Here is a 22,826-nt window from a genome sequence, read left to right on the forward strand (position 1 = left end):
TAGACCCAATCAGGGGTGGGTTCTGGCAGTCACTCCTGCCGGTTTGCTTGTGCATGGGGCACACTTGATGCACGCTGCATGCACATGCACAATGCAATAAAAAGTGTTCTGCACATGCGCAGAAGGAAAAAACAAGATGGCGGCACTTATGGTGCCTCCCAGAGAACCGGTTCGGGGGGGGTGGCAGGTCTGGGTTGCTGCCAGTTCCAGTGACCCAGGCCGCTAAATCATTACCGGTTCGGCCAAACCGGTCTGAACCTGTAGGAACCCACCACTGGACCCAATACTGAACATGCACAAAGCTTTTAAAAATATCTTTGGGGGTTCTGATTATTAAGACTTTGTTTATTCTTGGTTTGCTATCTACTATCTGAGCCACGTCCTTCCCTTCAAGTTCTTGCCAAAGTCTAAGCCTTGAGAACATTGAGCCTCTTTACAGAAGATGACCCAGGCTTCCTTGATGCCATCACCCTGTGATTCAGCACAGCTACTCTGTATTTACCTCACAAGCTACGGCTCACTATAGACAAACCAAAGCCAATCTCTCTGTAGGGAGAACAGAGTTAAATTGGACTGAATTCATGATTGGGGGAAAATACATCAAAGGGCCTTTTCTATGTCCATATCCATTTCTAGGAATTCTTGCTGGGTGTGAAATCCTGGGCTGGACCTTGATCTAGTCCACAAAGCCTATTCTTATCACTTTGACAAATTTTCCTGGGTTTCCAGCACTCTAAAATCTTGTTGATGTGTTTTTGTATTAATAAGATTTATTAACACCACCAAGTTAAAAAGGGCAAATGCTGATGCCTGAGTCAGGATAGCATCGTACAAAGGATGGGATTCATCTGCTTGCATCAGGCATAATTTGTGTTATGATGTCATAAAATGTTGCCATTTTGAAGTCATTGTGGCTTGTTATGGCCACTGTGCTAAAGCAAGAACTTCTGTCTCTGGATGGGTCCATTGGTGAAGAGGAATGTTCATTTCTGCAGAAAGCTTATCTGTCCATTTGGCCACTATATGGTCCCTACAATACAAGAAAAATGTTTGCGCATCTCAACTAGTGTAAGAGAGGATGGGCTGGATGCAGACAACAATGCCTATTGCAGAGTAAAAGATCCACCATGGCTGAATCTGCTTTTATTCCCATGAGATTTTGAGCGCTTCCCAAAGGACTGGTCTTTAAAGCTCTAAATATCAGAAGCTGGAAATATGGAGTGTCATCTTCTTATTATCATATTGCAGACAGGAGTGGTCTTGTGCTAACAGTCAAAGAAATAATTGAGTTTATAGGACTTTTGGACAGGTGCAGAGACACATTTGACAAAAATTGCTTCCCAGCCATGCTACTGCTCTCCTATTACTAATATTCTATGTGTCTTTGCAAATTTTGAATTTTGTTTTGGAGAATCATCCTCTACATCAGGAGTCCCCACTGGGAAATACTAGGCACCAATATTACTGCTTTAATTCATTGCTCCCCATATCTCTATCCGGGACTCTTTACAATATTACAGTGTTCCCTCATTTGAAGTATCATCTGAGTCAATACTTTCCATATGCAAGGAAGCTTCTCTGTTTGTTCGATTTCTGAACAAATTGTATCCTTCAAGTGTACTATATTTCCAATTGTGGGACTTATCTCACTTGTTCTTCTGTACATTTATTCAATCATATTCATAAAACGTATTGTTTCCTATATTCTGAATATATATATCTGACGCTGAGAATGCTTTAACTACCTCACAGTCTCATTTGATATATCAACCAAATTTGTTTGTTGTTTTGTGGGTGATCTTGTAACCGTCTTGGCTCGTTCATCATTATCCATGTCTATTATGGCTTGAAGCTGGTCTGCCGGGATCCTCAGCATTCGGTCCGGGCTGTCTATGCCTCCACAGGACAAATCTACATGCCCAAAGGGAGTGGGGTGCCATCGATCTCTAGTCCCCAATAAGAATTGGTCTCTGCTCATCCTGCAGGATCTTTCCTGGTGCCTCAATGCTTGTTAAGTAGGTAGCAAGTCAATGTGCCCATGGATGGAGTTATTGTTGGAAAACCAGGGTTCTTTCAATAGGTGTCCCCCTTTAGTTCCATCACAGTCAACAACTTCATCCTCTTGAAAATTGCAGAGAACAGTGCTCTCAGATTTGGACACATATGAAGGAGCACAATCACATGTTCAATTTTCAAGAGGCTGAAGTTGTCTCTGTGATTTTAAGAGGAAATAAATCAGTTTGTGTTGTGGTCCAGCAGCTGCCGGCTGAGGTGTTGGTGGACTCTGACAGCTCAGACCATTATGGGACTGCTCTGGAGGATGAGGAAGACTCTGGAGGGTGTTTGGAGTCAGAGCAGGAACTAGAGAAGCCTGTTGGCCACCAGGTGGCATCTGAGTCAGGGAGCAGTGAGGAGGAACAGAGGGAGGTTGTCCCTGATGTGCGTAGACACCGTATTGATCGGAGACAGGAACAGCTGTGGAGAAGACATCATAGAAAGAAGTAGGGACAGCTGGTTAAGGGTGTGGCCCCTCCCAAAGAGTTTATAAGTGGAGCGAAGGGAGAGGGATCTTTGCAGGAGACAACAGTCCATATTCAAGCCATTGGGAAAGCCTTCTGTTCTGTAAGTGTTATCTTGTGTTTGTGAAGAGAACTTTCTAGGCTCCCAGCCAAGGGGTGGCTTTATCTGTGTAATTTAGTCGTGGCAGACAACCAAGCCTGGGTCTGCATATTCCTTATATTCATGGGACACAATAGTTTGTGATAGATCTCCTTTTCGTGCTTCTGTTTCAGGAGAGACAGAAGTCATTATATATGTTGGGTTTCTCTGTGTGAGGAAAGTGTGTGTGTATGTGAGAGAAGATGCAAATTGGGTTTCATAGACTCATGGTTCCTGTTAAAAGAACAAGTGGCAGCCATGGCTAGGATAGTCTCTGCACTCCTTCAGAGGGTTTACCAGTGGTATCCATACCTGAACCTGGAGGCCCTGCTCATTGAATGCCCTTATAATCTCTCATTTAGACTACTGCAACATGCTGTGCTTGGGGCCGAAAGTCATTTGGGAACGTCATCTGGTACAGAATGTGGCTGGGCAAGTAGTAAATGGTGCCAGTCGCATGTAACACCACTTCTGCACAAGCTGCATTGGTTATTGGTGTGTTTCCGGGTTCAATTCAAGGCCCTGATGGTTACCTTTAAAGCCCCATATGCCTGGAACTGAGCTACTTGAGGGATATTCCCAAGAGTCTCTACCCTAGAGATCTACCCATGTGACCTAGCAGAATGAGCATGCTACAGATCCTGCCAATCAAAGAGTGTCAGTTGGCAGGGGCTAGAAGAGGGACTTTTTCCTACTCTATGGAACACCCTGTAAAACTGAAAACTATCAATCATTACCAGAAATAACCCCTTAGATATTCCAAAATAGTAACATAACTATTACAAACTAATTTATTGCACCATTAAAATTTTCCAAAAGAAATACTATTCAAATCAGATAAACTATTACATATCACCAAAAACAGCAACTCATTATTTAACCATTAATAAGAAATAATTTCCCCTTATTCCTTCCAGCCATCTTTGAATTCTATAAATAGAATTGAACTCTAACTCCTATTTTCTTGTAGTCTCTTGGTTTTTTCTGTTGAAGTTTTTATCATCTTTACCCATTTGTAGTTTCCATGTAGGGACCCCGGTAAATCTTCTCTATTCAATTTAAGAGGATAGTCCACATCACTCTTTGGGTGTTATTTGTATGCCTTTGGGGATTTTAAAATGATTCCTTAAAATATAAACAAAGCATATTTTTCCATAATAGAGGATTTTTCTAAATGCTGTTCCAGATCCCATGCACATACGCAGAGTGTTTAAGGACTTTAATTAAACACCACCAGCCCTTAATGTCATTTCCCTGATCCCCTTTGCATTAAACTTACCTGCAAACAGCCCCCCCCGCAAAGTTCCAATAAAGCAAAGTCTGGCAAAAAGCCCACCAAGCAAAATATTAAATCCAAAGTCTTCAAAAGGAATAATATACGTACAGTAAATATATGACTACAAAATGTACAAACTTTTGTTGAGATTTGAAATGGAACAAGTTAAAATGCATGATAAAATGCACTAAGAATGTTGGTTATAACATACAAATAGATCAACTGGAGATGATGGTCAAAAAGTCTGAAATTCACTCTACCTTAGAACCTAAAAATAATTTTTATAAGGTGTTGTACTGTTGGTATATGATACATTATCTAAAACTTGGAAAGGCACTTCTAATTGCTGTTGAAAACATGGAAACCATAAAGGGACAGATTGCCATGCATGGCAGGCTAGTTTAATAGTGAATACCAATATATATGCAGAGAACTAAAAAAAATACTATTCCAATTATACTAGAATTTTCCTTTCTAGGACTTATGAATAGCCAATTACAAAAGACTCGTGGATGATTGGTTTTATACATGGTAATTGCAGGGGGCAAATATGGAAAAAATGCAGAGAGAGCCACAATGGTGACACAAAGATGGTAGAACTTTCATAAATGGCTAAATTGAGATGTTTGATTAGGAAGGAAAGAGCAATCCCTTTATAAAAGACTAAAAACTCCTGAAAGACGTTTTGTTCAAAATGGATAAAAATGAACTCCTGGATTTACTGGTTAAAAAGGACTGTATTGGGGAAACTATATTATGGAATTTTGTGAGGGAAATTGTATCAAGTGATTATTTTGGGCTCAATTGTGGTCATACACGGAGGGCTACCTACATTGTGAATGGGGAGCTGACTAAACTCTGTGAAATGCAGAAGGGAGCAAGTTGAGATGCTCACTTTTTCTGTTGTTATTCATGGTGCCTCTTGAAATTCTGAACAGAGAAGAAGCGATAAGAACATTGGCAGAGGGAAAGTTAAAAAATAAGTATATAAATGAAGGGCCTTTGCTGGTGATTGGGTTTTAATTCTGGAAAATCCAATAGAAAGAATATATTTTAATGGACAAATTAATAGCAATAGCCCTGTTTCCACTTCCGGTTTCTAAGGACGACGGACATGCTGTCCGCCATTCGCCATCCTGGTGGGCTCCCCCTGACTCAGGGGGGGCACAGGGTGCCTTGTAGGGGCGTCCTGCCAGAGGGGCTGCTTGCTGGAGCTCCCTGGAGCAGCGGCAGCCACAGGGGGGCTGCCAGTATTGCTCTAGGTGCCGGGAGGCATAGGGGGTGCGCCATGCCACGCACGCTTTCGTCCTGAGGAGATCGGAAGAAACGTTCTATGTGAAGGCAACAGCTGAAATGCGGTGAGGGGGGAATTCCCCTGGGGTCTTTTTCCTGCTTTTTTGAACAACTAAGTAAATAAGGATTAGCAGTTTCTCTAAGACTCTTTCATCTTGGTAAAGTGTTAAGATTGGAGAGGGGGGTTTTCTACCCCCCCCCTCTCGGAAAAGCAGCTTTACACGATCTCACTCTCGGAGGAGAGAGAGAGAATTGGAAAAAAACTCTTTTGATATTCACTTCTTTCAAGCAATGGGATAATGACTCTTTAGAACAATTGCGAAAGAAAGAATGTGAGCTGACCTTATAAACTATGAATGGAAACTTTTTGAATGGTTGCTTTCCGATCCCCTGGGAGGACTGAGCCAAAATGGTGTTTCTTCCCCCTTCTTTACTGCCGTTACAAATGAACTGTCGCTTTTGAAAAATCTTCTGGATTGGAATTACTATACCCCAGTGAACTCTAGAGGCATCTCTTTGTATAACCTTCCTTGGATTGGGAAAAGTTGATTTCAACTGGCAGGGAGCTGTACTGAAAGATTAATATCCCACACTGGATTTTGCCTGCCTACGGATCTCGCCTGACGGTGCACTTCTACAGACGCCATTTTTCTTGTCTAGACTTATAACTTTCTCTGAGTTTCGCAATGCCTGCGAAGAAGGCCCCCCTCCCTAATCCAGCGTCGGCTCCATCTTCCTCTGTCTCAAGCCCTGTTCCCCAACAAACACAACTATCTTCTTTTTTACAACCTAAAGCTTCTGAGGGGGAACAGCAGTCTCAAGAAATGTTCCATCAAATGTTCCAGATGCTTTTAAAGGGACAGGACAAAATTAAAAAGCAGTTGGCAGACTTAAAGGAACAACTCAGAGAGAATCAACAACAGACTTCACAAAATAGACAGAAAATAGACGCTCTGGAGGAGGGTGTTGTGGGGGTGAGAGAAGAGGTGAAGGCATTATAAAAAAAATGCTGGTATTGAAAACTACATGGAAAAAATGGAATTTGAAAGGATGTCTTTCTTTCTTAGATTTCAAAATATACCTGAAATATACCTGAGGGTGAAGATTTAAGGGAGACTATGATAACAATGCTAGCAGATTATATTAAAAGAGATAAACAACAGCTAGGGTGGGATATTGATTTGATATATAGAATTAATTCAGCATATGCTAGAACATACAATGTTCCAAGGGAAGTTCATGTTAAATTTTTCAGAAAGACTACAAGAGATGAGATTCTAGGGGTTCAAAGGGGGGAACCTTTAAGATATAAGGATAAAGAAATAACCATTTTAAAACAGATACCAAAAAAGAATAAGAGATAAGAGGAAGAAATTCTTCTTTTTAACTAAAAAACTGTATGAAAAACATATCTGGTTTAGGTGGCTAGTTCCAGAAGGCTTGTTGATATTCTGGGAGGGTAGTAGAGTGAGAATTAATACAGTGGTGGAGGCAGAAGCCTTCATGGAAAAACACAAGACTCTTCTAGACGGAACAGGAGACAGTGTACAAGATATGAAAGGGGGAGGAGCCATGGCTCAGCCAACAGACAGGGGAGAGGAGGCAGCAATGAGACTTAGGTCACCGAAATGAATTAAAAATACATTGCAATTGTTAATACAATGAAATAGTTAGAAGTGATATAAAGTACGATTGAAGATGTTAAAGAATTTGAGGTAAACCTAAGCTGCTAATATGTATGTAATAATGATATTTTAATATATATAAAATAAGAGAGAGATGTAAGATCCCGGGGAAGTACCACCTTCCATATGATGTAGCTGTCAAAATTTTTCTCCATACTTATGTACCCTTTTCCCCAAAATATTTGTAAAAACCAATAAAACTTAAAAAAAAATTAATAGCAATAGCCCTTAGACTGCTTCATGGTGCTTTACAGCCAAGTTTTTCCTGAAAATATATTTAGTGACCTCAGAACAAGAAGCTTTTTATAAAAAAGAAATAAGAGGACAAAGAAAAATGGTAAATGCACCAGGATGTGCTACTGCAGAAAATGGAGAACCCAAGAAGAAATCAAGGAAACTACCAATTGCAGAAGAATTGGCTTGTTTCTGGTTTTCATACATATAAATAAGGGAGAGGTTTAATCTAGATAAAAAGCTACCAGGAATAGAACAGCATAGAGTTTGAAATGGAATAATGTACATACAATAAATATATAACTGCAAAAATGTATAAACTTTTGTTGAGTTTTGAAATGGAACAACTTAAAATGCATGATAAAATGCACTAAGAATGTTGGTTATAACATACAAATAGATCAATTGGAGATGATCATCAAAAGGTCTGAAATTCATACTACCTTAGAACTTAAAAATAATTTTTATAAGATGTACTGTCGGTATATGATACATTATCTAAAATTTGGAAAGGCACTTCTAATTGCTGTTGAAAATGTGGAAACCATAAAGGGACAGTTTACCATGCATGGCAGGCTAATGAAATAGTGAATGCCAATATATATGATTATGCAGAGAATTAAGAAAATAATATTCCAAGGAAACTAGAATTTTCCTTACTAGGAATTATTAATAGCCAATTACAACAGATTTATGGGTGATTGGTTTTATATATGGTAATTGCAGGGAGCAAAAATGGAAAAATACAGAGATAGCCACAATGGCAGAGTGAATCACAATGGTGGTAGAACTTTCATAAATGGCTAAATTGACAGGTTTGATTAGGGAAGGAAGAAAAATCACTTTATAAAAGGCCAAAAACTCCTTAAGGACTTTTTGCTCAAAACGGATAAAAATGAACTAGATTTACTGGTTAAAAAGGACTGCATTTGGGGAAATGGAAGTATATTATGTAATTTTGAGAGGGAAATGGTATCAAGTAATTATTATAAAACCAGTTCAGAAATAGCTTCTTTTAGTCTTTTTGCATCTTCTTGGCTTTCTATTATTTTCCACACTTTTGTCTATACCTTTTTCTTTACTATTTCTTTTTACTATTTCTTTTTGTATATATAAAGTTATCATTTGAATAGTTATCATTCCATCTCCAACTTCCGTATCTGCATCTCTTCTGATCTGAGTTCAGGGATGGAAGTTACAGTGTTTGTTCTTATGAATGACCTAAATGGGATTAGATAGTGAGAAAACACCCTCTACATTTCCATGGCATCCTTTCTGACAATCCAGAAGGAACAGTTTACTGTGTTTTTGCACCTTCTGAATAGTGTGGCTCCAAACAGGGAGAAGCTACTTCAAGGGGAATCTGTCTGCCCATTATGTTAAAGCCAAGAGGAAAGCTCTGGGTTCACATCATTAGAAAAGACAGGTGGAAACCAGAAGGACAGGCTTCTTGGTTATAGCTTGCCATCTCAGGTCAGGATAAGTGCTGTCTACCTTTTAGGAATATAGCCTGCCTAGAATGTATGGAATAGGTGACATACACAAACCAGTATGAATGAAATGATAAATTAACTGCTGTGCCTTTGTGAATGAGCTAACTAGTTTAACTTGAATACTGTTGCCTTCAAATCTCATTTTCCATATTAGTTTAATTCTCTAATTTTAATTTTAGATATAATCCATCATAACTGACATGAATAACACTGTGAAAAAAGAACTTTACGATGCATTGAATGAACTCCTTGAGAAAGAATTAAAAGAATTTAAATGGTGGCTACATTCTATTGATTATAATGAAAGGCCAAACATTCCTAAAGCTTCACTGGAGAAAGCAGAGGCACAAGACGTTGTAGATCTCCTGATTCAACATTATGGAGAAGATGCTCTAGAGGTATGCATTGATGTCTTTCAAAAATGCAACAGAAATGATCTTGCAGAAAAACTTGAAGAAACTGGACAGAAAGGTAAGCAAAACCAACATATTACAGAAATGTTCTCTCCACTTAAGATCAAAAGGCAATAAAGAGCCATTATCATTTCTTTGCCACTGAATTTTGCTCATCCGATTTGTTGGTGGTGGTTAGGATCAGCAGTGGCTACCTGGGATTTCAGAATGGAACTTTTATCCCAGTCTGAGATTCCAGGTCTTGAGCTTGAAATCAAATTCAAGGGAACATCTGCACTATCACTCAGTTTGGCATTTTCCTGTCACTGTTAAAGTAAATGGATAAGCCAAGTTCAAGCCAAAGATGTTAGTCCATTGATCTAAATTTAAGGGAGATATTTAACATTTTAATTTAATCCATCCTTTTTTCCAGCATCCTTCCTGACATAATACAGTATTAAAGTATCTTATAGGTTGTGATGCTACTGTTGCTACTAGGGAAGAGAGCAGGGCATGTTATGCTGGGTGGAGTCAGAGACCAAAGAGGGGCAGCATTCTCTTAATTCCTTCAATGAACTCCCAAAATGAAACATTTTTAAACTATATTTTTTCTTCAAATATATATTGAGACAAAATCTCCTACTTTTATATACTGTATATATTTAACCCTTAAAGCAACCAGCAAAAAAGAAACAAACTCATTGAACAGATGACTGGCACTATTGTGGTATGCAATATATGTTGAATGTGTGTCCTTATGCTCAAAGAATACCCAAATTATGAATGTATTAAATGTAAATTATATGAACTACTAGAAAAAATAGCAAAGGATCTAAAACTCTAGCCCAACTCCAACCTGGGCAACAAGGTTATATCCAAATTGAAGCAAATAATGAATAAAGAACCCCCAGAAGAATTGACCCTGTGGCTAAACCTTTGGAGGAAGATAAATGGAGGCATGTCACACACAGAAGGAAACATGACAGTCAAAGAAAGAAGTAGCATTCATGCAACAAATCCCTACTACCCAATTTACCAATCTCAATCTAGCCCCATTACAACTGAGCAATCGATTTCTCCCCCAGATTAAAACATGCAGACTCACAACCTCCTCCTCAAACACATGCAGACACCTAGAAAAAAGACATAATCAAATATCCATTGAAAAGTCACATTATCAAACACATCTGTGATAAATAGAAAAGTACCCCAGACTACCTCCCCCAAGAAAGGTAGATGAGTGTTGATGATAGCAGATTATATTCTCAGATGAACATAACCAGCTATCTGCAGACCAGACATTCAATCTAGGGAGGTATGTTGTCTCCCTGGAGCAAAAATTAAAGATGTGACTGAGAACCTCACCAAAATAATTAGGCCAACAGAGAACTACTCTGGGTAGGAAACATACCACAGTAGTAACAGGAGACTGTAACAATCCTGATATCAACTGGGAGACCAACTCTGTAGCAAGGGATCTATGATTACTCAATGTTGCTAGCTCGGCATGGCCAGATGAGGGCACCACCTCCAAGTTCCCTCTGTCAACTCAGTGCTGCCATTTCTTCACAAGGTATCTCAACACCGGTAATTCGCTGCAGAGTTAATTCACTGCAAGTGCCGGATGGAGAGCCAGGTAAGCAAGCGGGTGAGTGAGCGAGTGGGAGGGCTGTCAGAGGGGAGAGGCATTGGGAGGGGTGCTGGGTGGAAGGATGAGTGAGCAGACTGTCAGAGGGTGGCGGCATTAGGTTGGCTCCACCCAAATGCTGAATCGGCAGTTCAGCTGCAGTGGGGGATGGGGCAGAGGGTGGGAAGGCAGAGGTAGGCAGGGGCTTTCCTATTTTGACCCCCCTCACCACCTCCATTGCCTCTGTGCCTTGGCTTCAACCCAAATGGGGCAATTTAGATGTGGTGGGATGTGGGCAGTGGCGGAGTGTCTTCCATTCTGCAAGGTTTCTTTTAAAGCTCTGTGGCTCTGCCACTATTTCCCCCATCGTGCACCTCTGCACATTTTTATAGTGCCACAGCCCCTGCCAGATTTTTTTTTACAACAGTGCCACCTTGTACAAAAAAACCTTGCAATGTGGCAGCAGCACTTTAAAAAAAGTCTTGCAGAGCCATAGAATAGAAAAAAATGGAAGAGCTACAGTGTTTTAAAAAATGTGCAGAGGTGTGTCGTTGTAAAAAAAATCTGGCAAAGCCGCAGCATAGAAAGAAACTGGCAGTTTAAAAACTTGCAGCGTGGCAGAAGCCCACTGCCCGCACACCACCACAGCCAAGCTGCCCATTCGGTCCAGAACCAATTTGCAGAGGCAACAGCAGTGGTAAGAGGGTCAAAATGGGAAGTACCCCACTCAGTGCTGCTGCTATGTGCCTGCTGAATATCTGTTCACTCGCTCCCCAACTAGCACAGCCCAAGAGACACTGGTGGTGAGTGTCAAATAAGGAAGCCCCCACCTGCCACTTCCTCCCCACCCTCAACCCTTCCTCTTCTGCAGCTGAACCTCTAGTTCAGCATTCAGGGCAGAGCCAACCTACCGTTGCCAGCCCGCTTGCTCGCCCTCATGCCTGCTCTCCATCCAGTGCCCTCCCATTGTTGTTCCCCTCTGACAGCCTGTTTGCTCCTCACCTGCTAACTCACCCAGCTGTCCATCCAGCGCCTGCAACAAGTAATCCCGAAAGTGAATTTCCAGTGTTGAGATTTCCTGTGAAGAAATGGGGGCACCGAGTTGGCAGAGAGACTTAGTGCTGGCAAGAAAGCTCGGTCAGCTTTAAGACTCTAATGCCTGAAAGAGACATATACACAATTGGAAACAACAAAGGAATTGTTTTCCAAATTGGGAGATTGATGATGCGATGAAGATGGTATGCAAGTTTCCCCAAATTTAAGACGTACTTGGAGAATAAATGGTAGAGGCTTGTAATGTGGACTACACTCACCACACACCACAAAGCCCTCACTGTTGGGAGGTCAAGGATTTCTACCCCCACCATCCACACGTGGAAAATAAATTGGGATAGAAATGTGAGCATTGCAGAAGGAATTATGGGATCCTCCTGGCTGATATCGGCAGTGAGCACTGAGGCCCACATCTTGCTTTCCTAGAAGAATGGGGCGAGAGGGAGCTCAAGAGTCCCTCTTGATAGAAGGGACTTTAATAGGAGGAAGCTGAGGCAAACTAATTTTTCTCTCTCCTGACAAGGGAAGCTTTGCTGAATAAAAATAAGCAAATTCCTGATAGTTCCTTATAGATAATCTCACTTCAAACTCTACGATGTGATATTTTTCTGCTTCATTCAGATTTCAGCTGCTGGTGCATGTGGATTCTTCAGCAAATTCTATCACATTGTAAGTCAGTCACTGCCCATCGCAAAAGGCAATTTGTCTTTTGCCCCAGTTGGCTTGAGGAAGTGTCTGAGCTACTTGTGGCCTTGAATCCTGCCTTCTTTTATATCCATGACTAATTAACACATGTAGTTGAACCCAAGAGATGGGAAATGATTTTTGATGGGAGGGGATCAGAGGTGGGTTCCTCTTGGTATGGTATGGTACGTCAGAAGAGGTAGTGAAAATCTGGCATACTGGACTGTTAGTGATGGCGGCCTGGCCATGCCCCTTTACCAGCGAAAGAAAGAATACCCCGCCGTCCCAGAACTGTGCTGTGCTGGGGAATTCTCTTGCATGGATGTGCCTGACAGTAGCAGCGGCAACAGCAGTGGCAGAGCACACCACACCTTTGGGGGGCCTTTCCCCCAGCCAAATCAACCGCGGCAGCACTAATGGACAGCGAGAGAAGGAAGAAAGTGCTCCAGGAGGGCAGGTGGTGCACATGTGCAGCAGCCCTGGGACATCCACCTGGCGCCTGCCCTCCTGGAGCACTTTCTTCCTTCTCCTGCCACCGAAAGAAAGAAAGAATATCCTGCCATATTGCTGGTTCTGTGCAGTACAGTTCTGGGATGGTGGAGAGCTAAGGCAAGCTCTGCCGCCATTGCCACCAGCACATCCACACAGAACTACCCGGCAAGAGGCGGCTGAAGGCAGCCAAGAGAGATGTCTTCCTGCTTGGCACTTCCACCTTCTTTCTCCCCCTTCCGAGACAAAACAGGCCATCAAGCCAAACCTCCCATGCCACTTTCTTGCTCCTGAAGGCCAGAGCATGGGCGAGTGGAGCAGAAGGGATGGCTGCATTGAGGGGAGAAGGGGAAAATGCAGGGGGGAGCAGGGTGGCCAGAGCGTAGTCGGCCGTGGATGCGCGAGCGGAGTGGAAGGGAGCCCCATGCCGACTCTTGGAGGAAGGAAGCAGAGATGCCAGCATGGGGCTTGCTTCCCTTACCACCCTCTCCTCGCCAGCTGCAGCCTGGGCCCCGCCTGCCCTACTTAGCTGGGCGGCTGGTGGGGAAAGTGGCAAGGGCATGAGCAGTGGTGAGTGGTAAAGGAAGCAAGTGCCAGGCCAGCATCTCTGCCTCCTTCCTCCTTGAGCCACGGAAGAATTTAGGGGAGGAGGGGAAAACACAGATGAAACAGGCAAGCCGGAGCGTGGGTGGCTGCAAATGAGTGAGCAGAGTGGAAGGGAGCCCCACGCCAGCTCTTGGAAGAGGGAGGCAGAGATGCTGGTAAAGGGCTTGCTTCCTTTACCGCCTCCTTCTTGCCAAATGCAGCCTGGGCCACGCCTGCCTGCTTAGCTGGGTGGCTGGCCGGGAAAGCATCAAGGGTGCGAGCGGTGGTGAGCAGTAAGGGAAGCAAGCGCCAGGCCAGCATCTCTGACTCTTTTTTCTGAGAGCCGCAGCAGCTGGGAAACTGAGGGTTCTTTGCCAGCTTCCCAGTTGGCAAAACAGAAATTTTCGTGGTTCTGTGGGCGTGGTTAGGTGGGCGGCATGTGACTGTGTGTTCATGTGCCTGAGTGACCACGCCCACTCAATTACATGCTCCCCCACCTAGCCATGTCCATAGAAAAAATTTGAAACCCACCGCTGGAGGGGATAATGCCACCTGCTCAAAAGGAGATGACAGTTCATTTGAAGAAAACAAGAAGAAAAAATTACCTAGATTCTTTCCACTTGCGTTTCAGGTAGATACCTAGCACAGAGATGGTATTGACTGCATTTATGGATGGCCCCAGGATATGAGTAGTATATTTGATCTGACCCTCCTTGATTTCCGGATGGCTTTGTTACTATTGAACATAATATCCCTTTGGCTTAGTAGTGTCTTAGGAAAGAGTTGAGTGGCAGTTCTTCTTCCAAGCAACCCAGAGGTGGGAGAGAGGGCAAGGGCACAGTCAGCTACTATAATTTTCACCATTGTGGGCCATTCAAGTCCATCAGAAAAAGAAAAAGGGGAAAGAGGAAAATAAATGTATAGAAAGGCATAGAAATTATTAGATAAGAAATCTAATATACATTATAAATGTAGATCCATTGTGGCACAGTGGTTAGAATGCAGTTCTGCAGGCTACCTGCAGTTCAGCAGTTTGATTCTCACCAATTCAAGGTTGACTCAGCTTTTCATTCTTTGGAGGTCAGTAAAATGAGGATGCAAATTGTTGGGGTCAATCAGTGGTGGGATTCAAATAATTTAACAACCTGCTCTCTGCCCTAATGATTTCTTCCAACAACCAGTTCACTAAACTGCTCAGAAAGTTAACAACCGGTTCTCCTGAAGTGGTACGAAATGGCTGAATCCCACCACTGGGGACAATATGCTGACTCTGTAAACCACTTAAAGACACTTATAAAGCACTGTGAAGTGGTATATGAGTCTAAGTTATATTGCTATTCATTCATAGAAGTTATAAAGCCACACATTTACTTATTTTTTTAAAAAAAACTCGATGACTTACCATTTTTAAAATGTGTATTTCACTAATTCTAATCCATCTTTAGTTGCAGATGTTGATGCTCACCAACTTCCAGATTTATCAGGTAAGGCAGGAATCATTCAAAGGGTCATTGAATTATGTTTAAAACTAATTCAGCATGAGCAGTTCCTCCCCTCTCCTTCCCCATCTATGCAAACTACTGTGAATGGGGAAAACTCCAGGAGGCTTTGTGGTGCTGACCATGAAAAAAAAAGGGGAAGGAGGAAGGAAAGAAGGAAGGAAGGTAAGTTTCCAATACTTTCTCACTGCTTTCCAAAAGGGAACTCAGTGGTGAAACCAGCAGAAGGTTTGGCCCCATTGGTGTTTTTTTTTCTCTCCCTTGTCATTCTCTTTTTGTGTTTAGATAAGGAAATATCTAAAATGATCACCCAACAAGACAGGGGTTTCCAGTATTACATTATGTTTGTACACACTTTATTCAGAATTTGTAAGTAACATGAAGTCTTCTCTCCATTGGCTAATTGAGGCCATAAATGTTCCTTTGTAATCTTAAACAAAAAGTCTCCTACTGCTAAGAATGGCAGAGAGAATCCATTTTGGTTATCTAGCCACAATTTCCATGAAATAGTTCAAAAGAATATAGTCATCACCAAAAGTTAAAACCCAAAATTGTCTGAGGCATATAATAACATCCATTCCAAATATAATAATATTAAGACTTTGCAAAAATGTACCATATTTTTGGGAGTATGCTCCAAAGTGTAAGACACACTTAGTGGGAGGAGAATAAGAAAAAAAATCTGCCTCTGCCTCCCAGCAATTTTCCTCTTTGCAGCAAACAGCGTGTTTCAGTTTCAATTTCAGCACAGTCTGATTAGCACAAGCAGCTGATTATCAATTGGATTGGCCTCCTGATGATCTGCTGTTTCAGGCTGCAGGGATTGCCATAGCCTACTGCCGCTTCTGTGCACCCCGTTTTCAGCCTCCGTACATCCCGTTTTTGGCATCTGTGTGCCCCATTTTCTCCCTGTACCAGACGATGGGGATCGGAATGGGTGGAAAATGTGCCACGCGGAGGCAGCAATAGACAATGGCAATCCCTGCAGCCTGAAACAGCTGATGGTCAGGAGGCCAATCCAACCGACAATCAGCTGCTTGTGCTAATCAAGCTGTGCTGAAGCTGAAACTGAAACCGGCTGTTTGCTGTTTGCTGCAAGGAGGCAAATTGTTGGGAGGCAGAAGCCAAAAGGTAGGGGTGAGCAGGATTACATTCAGGGTATAAGACGCACCCAAATTTTCACTCTCTTTTAAGGGGAAAAAAAGTGCATCTTATACTCTGAAAATACGGTTTTTTAAAAGGAGATGTTATTCCTGTTATATCTCATAAATGGCAATGCTTATTCGTTCATTTTCTATACAAATGTAATAGGGATCTACAAGTCAATAATTAACATATGACTGTTCTGCAACATTTGCTACCAACCATATTATGAAGTATGGGATGAGTCCTATACCCCATTTTGACCAGATATCCAGAAACTGCAACATCTAGCATAGACCTTGTTAACCCGGACAACATCTGAGCCGCTTTTGCTTTCTGAAACTTACGTCTCACCATATTTTTTTTTATGGGAGAGACACTCTTTGTTTCTCCTCTGATGAGACCTATCCAGTATGGTTGAACCTCTGGCATAGCTCTCATCTTTAATATAGTTATTAAACTATAATCATTGGTTTGTTGTATAGACAGCCAGTTTTTCAAACTCGATAATTGTCTTGATGTGATTATAGATATCTTGCAGAGCATTATTATTATTGATCATCACACAGTTAGCCAGATGTTCAGACTGGGTTTGGCATTTTTGTCTACCTATAGGTACACGTGGATTTTTGATGGTGTTGTATATATTGCCACAGGATGGAAGTTATTCCTGGTAAAGCTGCATTTGCAATTGACTGATGGCAATTTGTCAATCCCAATGGTGTCCAAGCGGTACTCCAGTTGTTTTGGGATTGCACCCAAGACACCTATTACAATTGGTACTACCCTTGCTTGCCTTTGCCACAGTCATTCTATTTCTATTTGTAGGTATTTGTATTTTGCTATATTCTCCAGTTCTTTCTCTTCTATTCTGCTGTCTCCAAGCACTGTCACATCCACTAACCAGACTTTTTTGTCTTTCTTATCAACAATTGTTAAATCCAGGGAGTTATGTGGTAGGTGCCTGTCTATTTGAATTCTAAAGTTCCAGAGCTATTTAACTTCTTCATTTTCTATGATTTTATCTATTTTATGGTCCCGCCAGTTCTTGCTTGCAGACAAATTATATTTTCAATCCAAATCTCATCCAAATTCCGTTGCAGTTTCTTGGCTGAGTTATGTCCTGAGTTATTCAGTATTGTTGACAGAGGAAACAGTGAATCTCTTTGAAATAGTCCTCTCTTGATATTAACCTCTCCCAGTCTCTTACCTGCATCTGTGTCTTCCATTGTGCCATCGATCTTTGCACCAAGCTTCTGATGCTTCTACTGCCTCCTATTATTTCTAGACACTTGATTATCCAGTCATGTGGCAGAGAGTCGAATGCCTTTTTGTAGTCAAGCTCAACCCCTCCAAGACTGAGTGGCTGTGGTTACCGGCACCTCGGTTCAGACAGTTGACTCCATCACTGGCCATAGGGGGTGAGCAATTGCCCCCTGTGGAATGGGCGCGCAATTTGGGCATCCTCCTAGATGCCCGGCTGTCGATGGACGACCATGTGGCAGCCATGGCAAGGGGGGCGTTCCACCAGGTTCGCCTGGTGCGCCAATTGCGGCCCCTACTGGACCGGGATGCCCTACGCACGGTCACTCATGCGCTGGTGACGTCTCGCCGGACTACTGCAATGCTCTCTACATGCTCTCTACATGGGGCTTCCCTTGGGACGCGCCCGAAGACTACAGCTAGTCCAGAACGCAGCCGCGCGGGCCATCATGGGGAGTACTAGGTACTCCCACGTAACACCTCTCCTGCGCGAGCTGCACTGGCTGCCTGTGGTTTTTCGGGTGTGTTTCAAGGTGTTGATTACCATCTTCAAAGCGCTCCATGGCACAGGACCTAGCTATCTGCGGGATCGCATCCTGCCGCACACATCCCTGCGACCAATTCACTCTCACAGGGAGGGACTTCTCCTGGTGCCGCCCACCAGGTAATGCCAACGGGCGACGCCTAGGAGTAGGGCCTTCTCTGTGATGGGCCCAACCCTCTGGAATGACCTCCCCCCCGACATTAGAACCACCACCGACTTCCGCTCCTTCCGACAAAAATTGAAGACTCACCTGTTTCGATTAGCTGGCCTGGCACACTCATAGCTTTTACCTCCTGGCAGATATATTTTAATTGGTATTTTTGGGGAACCATTTTAAATTTAACTCTTTGGGGTATTTTTTAGGGGTCTTTTAAAATATTGTATTTTAAATACTTTACTTTAATGTACAGTTCTTTTAACCTCCTCCATCTAAGTATTTAAGTATTTAACTATTTATGTATTTAAATATCTAAGTATTGATTTATCTATGTATCTTTTATGTATTGACTGTACACCGCCCCGAGTCCCTTTTGGGAGAGGGGGCGGTCTATAAATATGAATAAAAGTAAAGTAAAGTAAAGTAAAGTAAAGTAGTCAATCCATACTATATTCAGGTTGGACTTCTTTTTCTTGCAGTTTTCCCAAATCATTTTGTCAATCAGAAGTTGATTTTTTGTTCCTCTGCTATCGGGGTAATTTCCTTTCTGCTCAGGTGGAAAAGGTTATTTTCACCTAGATTGGACTGCATCAGCTGTGTTTCCCCGAAAATAAGACCCAGTCTTATTTTCTTTTGGGTCCCAAAATAAACACTTGGGCTTATTTTCAGAGACGTCTTATTTTTTTTCATCACAAGGCCCAACCGGGCACCTCGCTCCCCCCCTCCACATGCAGGAGTCGGTGACCGCATGGAGGCCAACTGCAGCAGGAGGTAGAGGGAGACAGGTGGTGAAAGGGATTGGTCTACAAGTTTCGGATCAGCTGCAGGCTCCTATGGAGAGCATGGCTGGTGCTGCCACCATGAGGTGGGGTAAGAGGGTAAAAATATGAATATGAGAATATGAATATGAGAATGTGAGAATATGAATATGATCAAAGGTGTGTGTGTGTGTGTGTGTGTGTGTGTGTTTTCTCTTTGTGAATAAAAAAAAATCCACCCTAAATATGAAGTAAGTTGGGAATTAGATGCACTCTGAGAATATTTACTATATCTAAGGGGGAGGGTAATATTTAAAAATATCCATCTATCACAATCCAAAGAAAGAACCTTATATAACCTGTTAGTATTTAATGCAATCATTTGAGAAATGTTGTGGGGAATAAAAAGAGTTTTAAAATGATAAATATTTAATGTACTGATTAACAAGTATTTGCCTATTCACACCAATTCTGACAAGCCAACTAACAAAGTATCCTACAACTTCCTTCAACACATTAATCCAGAGGGTGGATGGGAGAAAGAGGAGAAAAATACATAGACAAAACACTTAATTAAGTGTCTTGTGCAAGTCTTATTTTTCACACTTCTAATGTTATTCATTCTTTCTTTAGTTTACAGAGATTACATTAAAGAAAAGTTTGAAACAATGAAAGATCCTAATGCTCTTCCAGGTGAATATGTATTCTTGAATCAGAGATACTCAAAGCTAATGATCCTAGATTATCACCCATCTAAAGAGGAGAGAGAACATGAAATTCTTGCTATGGGAAGGAAACATCGTGAAATCATCAGTAAAAGAGCTGAGTCTTCCACCAGCATTGAAGCATTATTTAACCCTGATAAAAATGGATTAATTCCAAAAGTTGTTGTACTACAAGGAGCTGCAGGAATTGGAAAAACCATGACAGCCAAAAAAATCTGGTTTGATTGGGCTTCTCAACAACTTTACCAGGACAAATTTAATTATGTTTTCTATATTTGCTGTAGAAAGATGAATCTCCATGCAGAGGCAGAAGAGAGTAGCATTGCAGAGATAATTTCAGAAGGATGGCTCAAGGAGCACAAATCGAAAAATATCATTCAAAATATATTGAAGAATGAAGAAAAGCTTCTATTCATAATTGATGGGTTTGATGAATTAAAGTATTCCTTTGATCAGCCTGAAAACTACTTTTGCACTGATCCCTGGAAGAAGGAACCAGTGAGAATTCTTTTGAGCAGCTTATTTCAAAAAAAGCTTCTTCCTAAATCCTCTCTTATAATCACAACAAGACCAACTGCTTTGGAGAAACTCCATCAATGTTTAGAGCGCCCAGGTTATTTTGAGATACTGGGATTTTCTACAAAGGAAAGAGAAGAATATTTCTACAATTTTTTTGGAAATAAAGACCAAGCAACTGAACCTCTCAGATTTGTTAAACAAAATGATACACTTTTCACCATGTGTGTCATTCCCCTTGTGAGCTGGATCATCTGCACAGTGATGAAACAGGAGATGGAGAGAGGCATAGATCTTCAGAAGACATCATACACTCTCACTTTAATCTATATGCTGTATCTCTCCAGTTTGTTAAAGTTTCACCCTAAAGAATCCACACAGGATGTCCAAACCAATGTGAAAGGCTTATGCTCTTTGGCTGAAGAAGGAATCAGGAAACGGCAAATATTATTTACGGAGGAAGAAGTCAAGAAGCACATTTTAGATCAGGGAAACTCCCTCCCCCTTTTTCTGAATCAGAGCATCTTCAAAAGGGACATTGATTGTATTCAAACCTACAGCTTCATTCACTTAAGCTTCCAGGAGTTTTTTGCTGCTTTGTTTTATGTCTTAGAAGAAGGAGAGGAGCAGCATTCTCAAAATCTGAATAAAAATTTGCAGACATTATTTGAAAGACATAAATCTTCTAGGACTGATTTTGCAGTAGGATTTCGCTTCCTCTTTGGTTTTTTAAATGAAGAAGAAAGAATGAGAGAGTTGAAAAAAAAATTTGGATGGGAAATTTCTCCTAAGAATAAAGAATTAGTGCTAGACTGGGTGAAAAATAAATTTAAAGATCCTTATGGGTTCTACTTGGTAAACGACGCATTTAGTTATTTATATGAGACACAAGATGACAATTTTATAAAAAATGCAGTATGTGGTATCACTGAAATAAGAGATAAGTGCAACTCTGACATGGAATTGATGATCCTCAGCTACTGTATACAACACTGCCAGAATTTAAAGGAACTCTGTGTTTACAGTTTTGATTTTCCAGAAAATGAGTAAGTATTTTGAAAGTCTGTTGAACATTCCATTCAGTTTATGATCCTGTCACGACTGTTCTATAACTTACTGTCTCAAATATAATAATAGACCAGAAAAATGTCACTTGGGAGTATGCATAAGTGTCTTTGGTCAGCTAAGTTAAAGATGGCTTTCAGTCCTTAGAAGTGAAGATAAGTATGATCTTAGAAGTGAAGCAGTATTCCAGTATTTGAGAGGCTGCCACAAAGAAGAGAGGGTCAACTTATATTCAGGGCAGGACAAGAAACAATGGATGGAAACTAATCAAGGAGAGAAGCAACCTGGAGTTAAGAAGAAACTTCCTAAGAGTGAGAACAATTAGTGGAATATCCTGCCTTCAAAAATTGTGGGTATTTCATCAGTGGAGGTTTTTAAGAAGAGACTGGGCAGCCACTTGTCTGAAATGGTATAGGTTCTCCTGGTTGAGCAGGGGGCTGGACTAGAAGACCTCCAAGGTCCTTCCAGCTCTATTCTAATTGAATGAAAAGATAGCTTGGGCTAGGTGGGATGGGAGGATGATTTAAAGTGAGCAGTTGTTCTTTTGTGAGACCAATACCAATCAATCCTGCTCAAACTTAAAGAGCCTGATAATGATATCACCAGGAAGTGTTCATCTCATATCAAGATCAGAGAGGCAATTGCTATTGAGAGCTAGAGGCGGTAGCAATTTTAAATAAACAAATTAAAAACTTGATTATTTTATGCAGAGCCCACTCCTGACAGTCTTTAAAGAGATTGGAAGTTCACTGGGCCATAGTAAAACTCAGGGTCTTTCTCCCTTTAATTAAAAAGAGCTAATTCAACACTCTCAAATGTTCCATTTGAGAGTTTCATTGCATATAAAACTTTCCCTCTTACATGGCAGATAACATAAAAAGGTGCTTCTGTAATAATTGGAAACTTCTTAAGCTCCTCCCTTAAAACAAGGTCATTTTAAAATTAGTCATTTTTTAAAAAACGATTGACTATATAGTTTTATCTGATATTTTAATTCAAACCCTATTTTTCATTTCAAATAAGAGGTACAGATTGAGAAAGGAAAGGAATTCCTCCCAGTGGTGTGACTTGGAGACAATTCCTGGGAGAATATCTCTGCTTCAGCATTGAATTGATAAAGGGCTCATTTTCTAGACTTGTTGCGAAAATTGTTATACTGAATAAACTGCAGGATTAACATTTAAGGCCCCTCTTTTACAGCTTTATAGTGTCACAGTTTTTTTTAAAATTCATTCTTGTGAAGATTGGCTTCAATGTAGGTTCCCCCCCCTCCAATAGAAGGAAACAAGAATAATTTGCACATTGTACTTTGTAGCTGCTTGTTACCTGTTGGAAATGAAGCTGGCTGAAGAGCTCTTTTTCCAGGTTTCAGACTCTTCTGCTTTAGCCACAGGGCTGAGCTCATGTTCTCCTCAGACTGTGCTTAACACAGGTTGTTGTTGCACTTAGAGATCCTGAAATATTCTCTGTTCTTATTTCTTTTCTTTGTGTTTAGGATGCCACTTCAAATCTTAATTCCTTCAAGAGATGCTCTAGACATACAATACGTTCTTGACTTATGATAGGTTGTTTAAAGTTAAGATGGACCCCCAAAAGTTACTAACAATTCAGTTCTGACGTTATGAATGCTGCAACATCCCCGCAGTCATTCGCCCTTACAACTACCATATTTTTCAGAGTATAAAAC

The 22,826-nt window shown here is 41.3% G+C and overlaps 2 protein-coding genes across 3 annotated transcripts in view; both read left to right on the forward strand.

The window, feature by feature from the left end:
- Nucleotides 1–22,826, forward strand: part of LOC309383865 (NACHT, LRR and PYD domains-containing protein 12-like) — a 259,601-nt gene that overhangs the window by 69,555 nt on the left and 167,220 nt on the right. The gene's annotated exons all lie outside the window — the stretch shown is intronic.
- LOC309384094 (NACHT, LRR and PYD domains-containing protein 12-like) overlaps nt 2,582–22,826 on the forward strand; it is a gene marked incomplete at its 3' end in the record, with an annotated part of 49,414 nt that continues 29,169 nt past the window's right edge. Inside the window, exons 1-4 of the mRNA XM_081937285.1 lie at nt 2,582–2,622; nt 8,819–9,110; nt 14,915–14,953; nt 19,467–21,120. Of these exons, the coding sequence (XP_081793411.1) occupies nt 8,840–9,110; nt 14,915–14,953; nt 19,467–21,120 (1,964 nt within the window). The 5' untranslated portion in view covers nt 2,582–2,622; nt 8,819–8,839. The remainder of the gene's footprint in view (nt 2,623–8,818; nt 9,111–14,914; nt 14,954–19,466; nt 21,121–22,826) is intronic.

This window comes from Natrix helvetica (assembly GCF_964273705.1).
Source record: "Natrix helvetica genome assembly, chromosome: 1".
In the NCBI taxonomy this organism is placed as follows: domain Eukaryota; kingdom Metazoa; phylum Chordata; class Lepidosauria; order Squamata; family Natricidae; genus Natrix; species Natrix helvetica.